Here is a 12,611-nt window from a genome sequence, read left to right as displayed (position 1 = left end):
GCCCATGAGAGCACAGGTCTGATCAGCAGCCGGATGAAACCCTTGACACAACATGCCATCCATATTATGTAATTTGCTATATTATGTGGCCCTAACGTTACATTAAAGTTTTGGTCATAATATTCTTGGAGAAAAATGACGATGGGGGTTATATCTATCGGTCAACCAACCGTTACGGATAAACTCAACTGACAGTTACTTTCACCAATCACCATGTTTGCTCCCTTTTCAAACGACCATTTAGTGGAACCTACGACTATGACAAACTATATATTACATGAATTAGGGTATCAGAGTATCTTTTATCACTTTTAATATTATACATCATTATCTGAGGTACATAACAAATTCCAAGTGTGGTGTAAACAACACTCGTCATGTCGATCTAGTTGTTTGGATAATACAGTTTTAATGTATTTCACCATTGACAATGGTTATTACACTGTTGATTCCAGCTAATTGGGATCAGAAATTGTGCCCCCCCCCCCTGTCTAACTTTGTAATATGAATGAGGACTTTATGTTCCAGAAGTGTTTCTTTCATGTATATATCCTATTCTGACAACGGATTTGCACATTTTGGCCAATTTTACCCCTAACTCGTCAATTACGTAGTTTCTGTGAGATTGTCCAATAGGACTAATGCATATAGATCAAACGTACAGTGCCTGTTAACAAGACTTCATCACAAAATTATGTGCGAAATGCCATATACAAACCATGCAATACAATAGCATATCTGCAAGTAACAGTAACAGAGATCATTTTAACGTCCTTTACTCCAATAAATCCTCTGCCAAGGACTTGATGGAGGAATACATTTGTTTAAAATGATCTGATTTCTTTTAGCGTCTTCCATATGGTTTTGTAAAGGGTACCCATTTGCTCAGCCAGTGTCTGCTGCAAGCATGTTTGTACTGGAATATGTATGTATGTTCACAAAGGCAAAGAAACTAGCGTTTCGGCGAAAGAAATCAGACAACTGTGTATCATGCATCGAAACATACACAATAAACATGTACTGTTGCCAACTTTAGTATGTATTTACTTCATGTTTGTACCCAGCATGCGGTTCAAAGCGTAGAAGAATACCAATATGTGTTTTTAGGGAAAAGGACATGCAAAACACCGTTACGGGAGGAATTACCATTTTTTGGCGACGACAGAGCATGCAGTTTGATCAACTATATTTAAATGATTATAAAATAATTTGACTAATTTACAATTTTTCACCAAATATATTATTCAAACAAACATTTTAAGGTGTTATGAAAGGAACATAATTAGTGAACTTGAGCATTTCACCTAATGTCATGCTATTATAATGTACATGGGCATCATATTAAAACAAGATTAGTTCAAAATCAGTTAGTCGTATTAGTATTTTGCTGAAGGGTCCTTTTCATTCCAATTCACGAATATTCTATGCGAGCAACATTTTTACAGATTCATGAATAGCGATATACTGGCGACAATATGTTTTCAAATTGGTATCAATTACTTGAATGTGGCTGGCCAAGACAGCGAAAAGACGTGACAAATGTACTCGTACACGTATGTTTTATAAATGTAATGTATTGTGTACCTACAGTGTAGTTTAACAGTTGACGACAAAACAAAATCATGTACAAGCTGCACTGCATTTGTGTCCCTTTTTTACGTATTTAAAACTGTGACACTGGAAACAAATGATCTTCTGGTCGCAGCTATTTGATTAAAACGCCTCTTTGATAGTCTCGATCTATCATATATGATGTTATATTATTCAATGAATAGAAAATTCAAAAGCTTGTATATAGAAACAGTATACCGACAAGAAACCATAAACGGGGGCCGGTTTGGCTATGTTTGGATTGATTTATCTCTGATCGTTTTACAAAGAGCACATTCTTTGCTGACAAAACCATCCCACAAGGTGTTACCAAAGTTAACAGATATCATAATTCAGCGTCAACATTCAACAGTTGCGATGTTCATTTGAATGTTCATCATGTTCCTGTCAAGTCTGGCAGCTAGCATGGCTCCATAGTTCCAGGAGAAAGGGAATAAAAAGAGCAATTCCTCGCTCTAACACTGCACGTGTCACGCGATATCTTCATTACTCGTTTATTAATTTAGACGAGAAGTTTGAGGGTTTTATGAAGAATGGTCAACGCGTATTTATGGGTTGTAGTGGGCAGAAGCGATATAGATACACAAAGGGATGGTTGAAATGTAACACGACTATACTACAATGTATATAGATACCTTCCGTCTCGACGAGCCCTCGAAGTCGTCTAACAACGTCCGCCGTCCATCAGCGCCATCAGTGCCGTCACCGCCGTCAGCGGTCGCCGACGAAAGGTCTGGAATGCAAAAGAAAACACTCACTCAAGTTATATGTAGTTCAAGCATCGTTCTCTGTCACTCCTGTCGGACAAACAACAACAAAATTCTGGAAGGCCTACATTTACACAAATAATGTTTGAGTGATATTCAGCACCGAAACCCGTAATAGTATTGCCTCAAACAAAAGCGACTTGGAAAGCCAAACACAAATACACAGAAACACATTATTAAAAAAAAGTTATTGAATGTATAAGATGAACGATGATAATTTGATGAAAACTTCGTCGCCCAACATAAAAGGTGTTTAAACATGAAATAATCGGCCGTATAATACCCATGTAAGTGTAGTAGCGGTCGAAAAGATAAATAATGCAAATATTCAATAACAAATAGCTAAAACAGGTACAAGAATGGTAAACTTGGGCCGAAAACACAGTTTCAAGTCACGCAATTTTCTATTTTCACTTTGTAAACAATCAATCGTTCAGCTTATACATTCAATAACTTTTTTGTAAAGGCCTCTAGAAACATAGGTTAAAAAAACAAGAGACGCTTACACGTGTGGTCTCCGGGTAGGCGTATTTATATTGCGAGAAAGGTGATATAACTTACTTACCAGGTGAAAATACATCCTTGAAACACCGAAATTCCTTAAAACGCCGCCATTTTATTCGGCTTCACACAATTTCCCTCACTTTAAATACGGCGAACACATTTCACGTTGGACCCCCTGACGTGTATAAGCAGACTTATGGCTTATGGCTTATGTGTGAGTGGTGAAGAGTTAAATACTCACCTACGGCGAGGTCCGAGGTCGTGTTGGAGGTGGAGGACGTGGTGCGTGACGACGGCAACTTCAACTTCAAAGAGGGGAAATGAATGTAATGTAGAGAAAAAATGCGAGAATGAAATACTTGTAAAAAAATGTAATTGTATCAAATGCGCTGTTAATGTGAAAAAATATAACGCATATAATAAACATCATGCATTCTGGTTTATCCTCGTGTGAACCACACATTCAGTACCTGTGTAGGTCTCAGTGGCGAGCGACCATTTGCGTTGTGTACCGAGGTTTTCGGCCGGTCCCCGGATGAGCGCCCGTGACGTGACTGTCCGTACGTTGCCAGTACGCCGCCTTCAGCCGTCCGAGGCCGGATCAGCCGCTCAACCCGCTGCATTAACGGAAGTGCTAATAGGTTCTCCTTCTCTTCTGCATTACCCTGTGAATGAAATAAGAAACATTGAATATCACAAGCGTAGAACCATACAGTGCAGGTGAAGTGTTAACACTGTAATGTTTCCTGGTTCCGTCTAAGTCTAAGTCCTTAACCCTCAAATATGCCCCGTCGTACTTAACTTACACGATTGGTATTGTAAAATATATAGCAAAAAAAACTTTTAACACTTGTAAATAAAAAAAAAAGAATTGAAGAACAAACGCACATACATGACATTGTGCCGCCACCCTTTGGTGGTGTGTAAATGTTGTTGTGCCGCCCCCTTTGGTGTGTGTCAATGTTGTTGTGCCGCCCCCTTTGGTGTGTGTCAATGTTGTTGTGCCGCCCCCTTTGGTGGTGTGTAAATAATGTTGTGCCGCCCCCTTTGATGTGTGTCAATGTTGTTGTGCCGCCCCCTTTGGTGTGTGTCAATGTTGTTGTGCCGCCCCCTTTGGTGGTGTGTAAATGTTGTTGTGCTGCCCCCTTTGGTGTGTGTCAATGTTGTTGTGCCGCCCCCTTTGGTGGTGTGTAAATGTTGTTTTGCCGCCCCCTTTGGTGGTGTGTAAATGTTGTTGTGCCGCCCCCTTTGGTGGTGTGTAAATGTTGTTGTGCTGCCCCCTTTGGTGGTGTGTAAATGTTGTTGTGCCGCCCCCTTTGGTGGTGTGTAAATGTTGTTGTGCTGCCCCCTTTGGTGTGTGTCAATGTTGTTGTGCCGCCCCCTTTGGTGTGTGTCAATGTTGTTGTGCCGCCCCCTTTGGTGGTGTGTAAATGTTGTTGTGCCGCCCCCTTTGGTGGTGTGTAAATGTTGTTGTGCCGACCCTTTGGTGTGTGTCAATGTTGTTGTGCCGCCCCCTTTGGTGTGTGTCAATGTTGTTGTGCCGCCCCCTTTGGTGGTGTGTAAATGTTGTTGTGCCGCCCCCTTTGGTGTGTGTCAATGTTGTTGTGCCGCCCCCTTTGGTGTGTGTCAATGTTGTTGTGCCGCCCCCTTTGGTGGTGTGTAAATGTTGTTGTGCCGCCCCCTTTGGTGGTGTGTAAATGTTGTTGTGCCGCCCCCTTTGGTGTGTGTCAATGTTGTTGTGCCGCCCCCTTTGGTGTGTGTCAATGTTGTTGTGCCGCCCCCTTTGGTGTGTGTAAATGTTGTTGTGCCGCCCCCTTTGGTGTGTGTATATGTTGTTTTGCCGCCACTCCCCCTTTTAGTGGTGTATGTAGATGTATATGTTGTTGTGTCGCCATCCATTTGTGTGTGTAAATGTTGTTTTGCTGCCACATTTTGGTGGTGTATGTACATGTATAGGTTGTTGTGCTGCCACCCTTCGGGGGTGTATGTATATGTATATGGTGTTGTGACACCCCCTTCGGTGGTGTATGTACATTTATATGTTGTTGTGGCACCCCCTTTGGTGGTGTATGTACATGTATATGTTGTTGTGCTGCCACCCTTCGGTGGTGCATGTACATGCATATGGTGTTGTGACACCCCCTTCGGTGGTGTATGTACATGTATATGGTGTTGTGGCACCCCCTTTGGTGGTGTATGTACATGTATATGTTGTTGTGTCGCCATCCTTTTGTGTGTGTAAATGGTGTTGTGCTGCCACCCTTCGGTGGTGTATGTACATGTATATGTTGTTTTGCCGCCCCCCTTGGTGGTGCATGTACATGTATATGGTGTTGTGGCACCCCCTTTGGTGGTGTATGTACATGTATATGTTGTCGGGTCGCCATCCTTTTGTGTGTGTAAATGGTGTTGTGCTGCCACCCTTCGGTGGTGTATGTACATGTATATGGTGCTGTTGTGTCGCCACCCGTCGGTGTGTGTATATGTTGTTGTGTCGCCACCCTTCGATGTGTGTATATGTTGTTGTGCTGCCACCCTTCGGTGTGTGTGTATGTCGTTGTATCGCCACCCTTCGGTGTGTGTATATGTTGTTGTGTCGCCACCCTTCGGTGTGTGTATATGTTGTTGTGTCGCCACCCTTCGGTGTGTGTGTATATGTCGTTGTATCGCCACCCTTCGGTGTGTATATGTCGTTGTATCGCCACCCTTCGGTGTGTGTGTATATGTTGTTGTATCGCCACCCTTCGGTGTGTGTGTATATGTCGTTGTATCGCCACCCTTCGGTGTGTGTGTATATGTTGTTGTATCGCCACCCTTCGGTGTGTGTGTATATGTCGTTGTATCGCCACCCTTCGGTGTGTGTGTATATGTCGTTGTATCGCCACCCTTCGGTGTGTGTGTATATGTCGTTGTATCGCCACCCTTCGGTGTGTATGTATATGTCGTTGTATCGCCACCCTTCGGTGTGTATGTATATGTCGTTGTATCGCCACCCTTCGGTGTGTATGTATATGTCGTTGTATCGCCACCCTTCGGTGTGTGTGTATATGTCGTTGTATCGCCACCCTTCGGTGTGTATGTATATGTCGTTGTATCGCCACCCTTCGGTGTGTATGTATATGTCGTTGTATCGCCACCCTTCGGTGTGTGTGTATATGTCGTTGTATCGCCACCCTTCGGTGTGTGTGTATATGTCGTTGTATCGCCACCCTTCGGTGTGTGTGTATATGTCGTTGTATCGCCACCCTTCGGTGTGTGTGTATATGTTGTTGTATCGCCACCCTTCGGTGTGTGTGTATATGTCGTTGTATCGCCACCCTTCGGTGTGTGTGTATATGTCGTTGTATCGCCCCCCTCGGTGTGTGTGTATATGTCGTTGTATCGCCACCCTTCGGTGTGTGTGTATATGTTGTTGTATCGCCACCCTTCGGTGTGTGTATACGTTGTTGTGCTGCCACTCTTCGGTGTGTGTATATGTCGTTGTATCGCCCCCCTCGGTGTGTGTGTATATGTTGTTGTATCGCCACCCTTCGGTGTGTGTGTATATGTCGTTGTATCGCCACCCTTCGGTGTGTGTATATGTTGTTGTATCGCCCCCCTCGGTGTGTATGTATATGTTGTTGTATCGCCACCCTTCGGTGTGTGTGTATATGTCGTTGTATCGCCACCCTTCGGTGTGTGTGTATGTCGTTGTATCGCCCCCCTCGGTGTGTGTGTATATGTCGTTGTATCGCCACCCTTCGGTGTGTGTATATGTCGTTGTATCGCCACCCTTCGGTGTGTGTATATGTCGTTGTATCGCCCCCCTCGGTGTGTGTGTATATGTTGTTGTATCGCCACCCTTCGGTGTGTGTGTATATGTCGTTGTATCGCCACCCTTCGGTGTGTGTATATGTTGTTGTGCTGCCACTCTTCGGTGTGTGTGTATATGTCGTTGTATCGCCACCCTTCGGTGTGTGTATATGTTGTTGTGCTGCCACTCTTCGGTGTGTGTGTATATGTCGTTGTATCGCCACCCTTCGGTGTGTGTATATGTTGTTGTGTCGCCATCCTTTTGTGTGTGTGTATATGTTGTTGTGCTGCCACTCTTCGGTGTGTGTGTATATGTCGTTGTATCGCCACCCTTCGGTGTGTGTATATGTTGTTGTGTCGCCACCCTTCGGTGTGTGTATATATGTTGTTGTGTCGCCCCCATTCGGTGTGTGTGTATATGTTGTTTTGCTGCCACCCTTCGGTGTGTGTATATGTTGTTGTGTCGCCCCCCTTCGGTGTGTGTGTATGTCGTTGTATCGTCACCCTTCGGTGTGTGTATATGTTGTTGTGTAGTTTTCACCACCAATATGCAAAACATATAGAACTTATGCTACATTTTTATATTAAAATGATATCAGCAATTTCCCTTTCAGAAAACAACTAAAACCCATTCATCTTCACCTACGTAATCATTGACAACATTACCGAGAGAGTAAACATGTCAGATAACACGTACTAAATGTAATAATGGTCGGTAAACGAGGACTTGAACTTCGGTTTCCAACATCATTCCGCAAACAAGTCACATTTAAGAAGTAATTACTTGATTTCGATTTGGTTTACTCTCTTGAAGAAAATGACGTATTGGAAAACACAGCTCTTTTATGGAAAAAAATATAATGAAACTGCCATTTTATCATTAGTTTGCGTGTTTCAGTAATTTTCGAGTATTAAGTCGCCATGAAACTATCTGTGCACGCCAACTTCCAATACGCATAAAACGACAGAGGATGGACCTAGTTCGACCTCAATATTTATACACAATATTGACTGTACTGTTACAAGGCACCTGTCAAAAACATAACATTTTCATAATATATACCGACACTTGAAAATGTGTATTTATACATGTTTTATTGCATCACTTGAAAACAAATTGAATGTAATTTATTTGAATAAAACAATAGCGTTTGTCCGTATAAAAATATGTAAATCAAATTAGATTTAATAAATATTTGGTTTGGCAGATGACATTAAGGATGTTTTCGATAAAATGTCCATGCAATTTGCAGGATAATTCGACACCTGTTCTTCTTCAAAAGGGTTCAGCAAAATATTACAATAAACAAGGGAGAACATAACCATACCAAACGTGAACCTATTGAAGTCTGCAACGAACTAGAACCCAAAAGTAATATGCTGCAATCAGCTGCGTGTTATGACACCTGGACTCCAGAACCGCAACCCAGTAGACACTGCAATCAGCTGCGTATTATGACACCTGGTCTCCAGAACATAAAATTAGTAAATTTCTTTTTCCTATGATAGTCTTACCTTGAATTTGAACAGATGGTGTTCTTCGTCCTCTGAGTCACTGTCCGGGGCAAGGGGCGGCGGGAGACTGACGTTATTGTACATGGCGTACCGATGGTACTCGCTCTCTTGCGACATGAAGCACCGGTATCCGTCCACGTGAGCGCGCACTCGGTGGTTCCCCGTCCGGTGGTTCACGTGCGGGTAGCATTTCTGTAGTTTCTTGTACACGCGCAGAGATCCCTTTATTAGTGGAGAGTGTTCATTAATGTTATGACGAGCATTACGCCAAACCCACCTGTAGGGTTCGAACATTTAAAGGAAAAAACATGTTTAAAAAAAGAATAATGAACATTTGAAATTGATTTAACTTGGACGAAACAAAATTATGTTTGAGCATGCGATTTGTAACAAAACTCGTCCATTTGTCCAAACTGTACTTACAGATTTGACGATGTAGATCCACTCAGACATGTTACTGTCTTTAACCATTAATTTCTTTCGGCTGTTGAAAGAAAAGGGAATGAGATGTTTATTGATTATTCACTTCTTAATCAGTCTGAAAATCATAATAGCACTTGTATTGCAAACCGAATGACATCTTATAAACAAATAAAGTTACGTGCATAATGAGTGTTGGTAAAATATAGCATATCGAGTATATCTTATATTTGTACAAAACAACAACAACAATTAAAATTACTAAATTGCTATTGTACCTAAAGTAGCAGAACTTCATAGCCTTTGGGTTGTCTCTCAATATCTCAAGTGGCCAGTGCTTCAGGAAAAACAACGACCTTTAACGAATAAACTGCTGGTGTATAAAAGTCACTTTTACATTAATTTAAATTGTATCAAAGGACTTCAAATAAAGCACATGCACATTAAACATATACTTATATGATGTTTGACAATCTTGTATATCGTAATGCACAAAACTATTTTCCCACGCATACGGCATACACTTTTGTCATTTCTTAATTGGCATTCACCTCATGAAGTTATTGTGGTCTGGGTCGTTGATTGTTTTGACTCCCCCGGACATAAATATGTTCTCGTACGTCTGAAAAGATAATTAACAGAGTATTTTTTCTTCACCCGCCATGGCAAGGAGACTATGGGTTATGTTGAGCCTTAAAACCTCAACGGGTGAAATTAAGCTAGGTCAGACTGACGATGCCAATGACTTTATCTCAGAGTCGATGGACCGCGGTAAAGTGCAAGGAAAGGGAAATAATTTCAATGATATGAGAAATACTGTGTTTTGGGGGCGATAACTCACATCACAGTCGATAGTGAGGAACTCTGTGTATTCCATGGTGATAACGGTGGATTGGCGGTTGGTCCGGTGGGCGATAGACAGCTCCTGTAATACGAGGGGAGGGGTGTGAATGGCATATATGGTAACAAAAAGTATACTTCCGAACTTAAATACAATGATTATTTTAGAAACATATAGTCCTTGCAAAAAATGCATTACAAAATTTACTTATACGCATTAAACTTCGAAGACAACCAGAACAGAAACAGGCACGTGTAGAAGATGTATTTATATCTGCAGACCGGAAACATCAATCATCATATGAATGCTACTTAAGTTAAGGATATTTCCTTGTTTAACACACTTCTGCAATAACGAGTGTATATATTTTAAAGTACATTTGCCTCACAATAGTACAGTCAGTCCCCAACACCAGACGATAAAAATGTGTTTTAGGGCAGTTCGATGTTAAAATATTTACGTCGTTGATACAATGGGTCTGTATACCAACATTACCTCCGGTGACAAACATAAGGTACACGTTCATATGGTACGTACAGGCAGTACATATTTATGTATATATATCGTGAAAACATAGCAATGTAATATATGCAATAATATATATATTCAAGGGCGTACCAGCAGCATTTCGAATTTTAATAACGCACACATGAGCTACTGATATCTGAATGTCTTTCATCAATTAAGTCTAAATAATTTATACGATGTGGAGGGGGACGGACATTACATCCGTTTGGATGTTTTTCAATGATCAAAGCTAGATAAGAACCATAATCGAGCATTCTTTACGTCAACATGCGATCGAATAACGACAAGCTTTAACAAGTTAAGACTTAAAAGTACATACTACCCACAGTCGTCTATTTTTATTACTGATTCTCCAGATTAAAACATTTGCGATTTCGTTGGAATCAAAATTAATTTGTACGCCATGGCGTACTCGGGTATGCCTAGATACGCCCATGAAGTATTATATGCGCAACACAGCAATACGAAAAACATGCACTGCAATCAGTAAACTTAAAATGAAAACAATACGGCGGCATATCAAAGCGAATGGAAAATTGATTCACACATTAAGCTCCATATATCCTCACGAAATACAGCCTGCTAGCAAACCTAGATCGCAGAACTTCAAAACCTCCGTGAAATCAAAACTTACCTCAGCCTTTATAAGAGATATACAGACATGTTATAAAATAATAAAGTATATGTATATAATCATTAGCTAAACAGTTATGTGAAGCAGCCCGTAAATTATCGTGAAAGAATTGCAATTTATTCCAAGCAAAAAAAAGAACATCAATAAAGAAACTAATTAAAATTTTACAATGACATTATTTTATAAAAAAGCAACGTTTTTAAAAACAAGAGCAGGTATTAGTTGCCGGTATGGGCAAATCTTAAGTTTTCGTATTTAAGATTCTCAAGTTATTTAGACAATGAAAATATGTATATGGTTGCTTCGTATTCGTGTATATTAGTATTAGCAACAAGCAGTTCAAACATATTGAACGAAAAGTGAGTTCTTTGTTTTGATACTTAAAAAGTTATATATAGAGTTATGATTAAACGAGGCGTACCCCGAAGTTTTCTCCCCGTCGGAGGATGACGCGGGTCTTGGCATACGGCTCTCCCATCTCTAACGTGGCCACCACCACTGTAAGGGGACAGGAAGCGAACACAATAACCAGGCATGCCAAGTTAGCTACTTTAATGCAAAAGTTATCTGGGAAACGTCTCAATAAAGATCGTAAGGTTTAATATCGTAAACTTCCCAGCGTAATTCCGCTATGGGCGTAAACGGCTTTTTAATAAAAGTATCGTGAACATTTATCGTACAGATATTGACCGTATCTTTACTGTTGTCCCTGGTAAATTCTTAACCAGCGTAAGATTTACTACCAAGATACCGTGTTGAAACAGGGCACGCTTCCAGTATCTACCCAAAACATACTCACGTCATTTATTAATGACGAACTAAACTCATTTTGACGAGAAAAGCGCCTGGCATGTTTAAATCAATAAATATAAATTGTGTTGATCTTAATCATTGATCAATACTTTGAAGAAATAAAGTTTAAGCGCAAGAAATGTATTTTGATAATTACTCACTAGTTCATAATTTCTACTTAATTGTTAAAGGAATATATAAATTATAGGTTTCTTTGCTTATTTAAGGAATAAGCTGCGTAATTGTTGTTATCGGGGTATGAACGCAGTTTGGAGGGTTAAAGTATATCGAGTCCGAAGGATTCCATGCGTACTTTTAAAACAAGCCCAAATGCGTTCAATAATGGCATCAATCATGCAACTTCCTATGTTACACAAATACTTTAATTGCAGAATTATTAAAAAAACACGGATTTTTTTTTTTAAACTTGCAGTCATTCTTTTTCACCTATTCTGTAAATAGAACGACCCGACTTCAACCGGGATAACAGTTTATCATATGACGTCATAAATACACGGGGGTGGAGGTGGGCGTGAATAATCGCTTTATAGTTGATACTTTAAAACTCATTTTACGTAAAGTTAAACGCTGATGACATCATTACGTTTAGCAAATCATGTTGATTCAAGTTTTCAGTGACCTGCGTGACATTTCTGGTTACATACCTGTACCGTACACAATCAAGTAGGAGTAGACCGGAGTGCGACCTTTCTGATAACTTACCTGTACCGTACATAATGAAGTGGGAGTAGACCGGAGTGTGACCTTTCTGGTTACCTACCTGTATCGTACATAATAAAGTAGAAGCAGACCGGAGCGTGGCCTTGCTAGTTACCTACCTGTACCGTACATAATAAAGTAGAAGCAGACCGGAGCGTGGCCTTGATGGTTACCTACATTGACGTACATAATAAAGTAGAAGCAGACCGAGGCGTGCCCTTGCTGGTTACCTACCTGTATCGTACATAATAAAGTAGAAGCAGACCGGAGCGTGGCCTTGCTAGTTACCTACATTGACGTACATAATAAAGTAGAAGTAGACCGGAGCGTGGCCTTGCTAGTTACCTACATTGACGTACATAATAAAGTAGAAGTAGACCGGAGCGTGGCCTTGCTAGTTACCTACCTGTACCGTACATAATAAAGTAGAAGCAGACCGGAGCGTGGCCTTGCTGGTTACCTACATTGACGTACATAATAAAGTAGA

At 40.8% G+C, this 12,611-nt stretch overlaps 1 protein-coding gene across 3 annotated transcripts in view; it reads right to left on the bottom strand.

Moving 5' to 3' along the window:
* Positions 1 to 12,611, bottom strand: part of LOC128217708 (uncharacterized) — a 44,619-nt gene that overhangs the window by 8,854 nt on the left and 23,154 nt on the right. For all 3 annotated transcript variants that reach the window (XM_052925034.1, XM_052925032.1, XM_052925033.1), the window contains exons 9-17: positions 11,034 to 11,110; positions 9,451 to 9,534; positions 9,161 to 9,231; positions 8,888 to 8,965; positions 8,613 to 8,673; positions 8,190 to 8,411; positions 3,353 to 3,547; positions 3,124 to 3,187; positions 2,247 to 2,344 (exon numbers count right to left, since the gene is read on the bottom strand). In XM_052925034.1, the coding sequence (XP_052780994.1) occupies positions 2,247 to 2,344; positions 3,124 to 3,187; positions 3,353 to 3,547; positions 8,190 to 8,411; positions 8,613 to 8,673; positions 8,888 to 8,965; positions 9,161 to 9,231; positions 9,451 to 9,534; positions 11,034 to 11,110 (950 nt within the window). The remainder of the gene's footprint in view (positions 1 to 2,246; positions 2,345 to 3,123; positions 3,188 to 3,352; positions 3,548 to 8,189; positions 8,412 to 8,612; positions 8,674 to 8,887; positions 8,966 to 9,160; positions 9,232 to 9,450; positions 9,535 to 11,033; positions 11,111 to 12,611) is intronic.

The sequence above is a fragment of the Mya arenaria genome, chromosome 14, assembly GCF_026914265.1.
Source record: "Mya arenaria isolate MELC-2E11 chromosome 14, ASM2691426v1".
Lineage (NCBI taxonomy): Eukaryota > Metazoa > Mollusca > Bivalvia > Myida > Myidae > Mya > Mya arenaria.
This window is presented reverse-complemented; position numbering and strand designations above follow the sequence as displayed.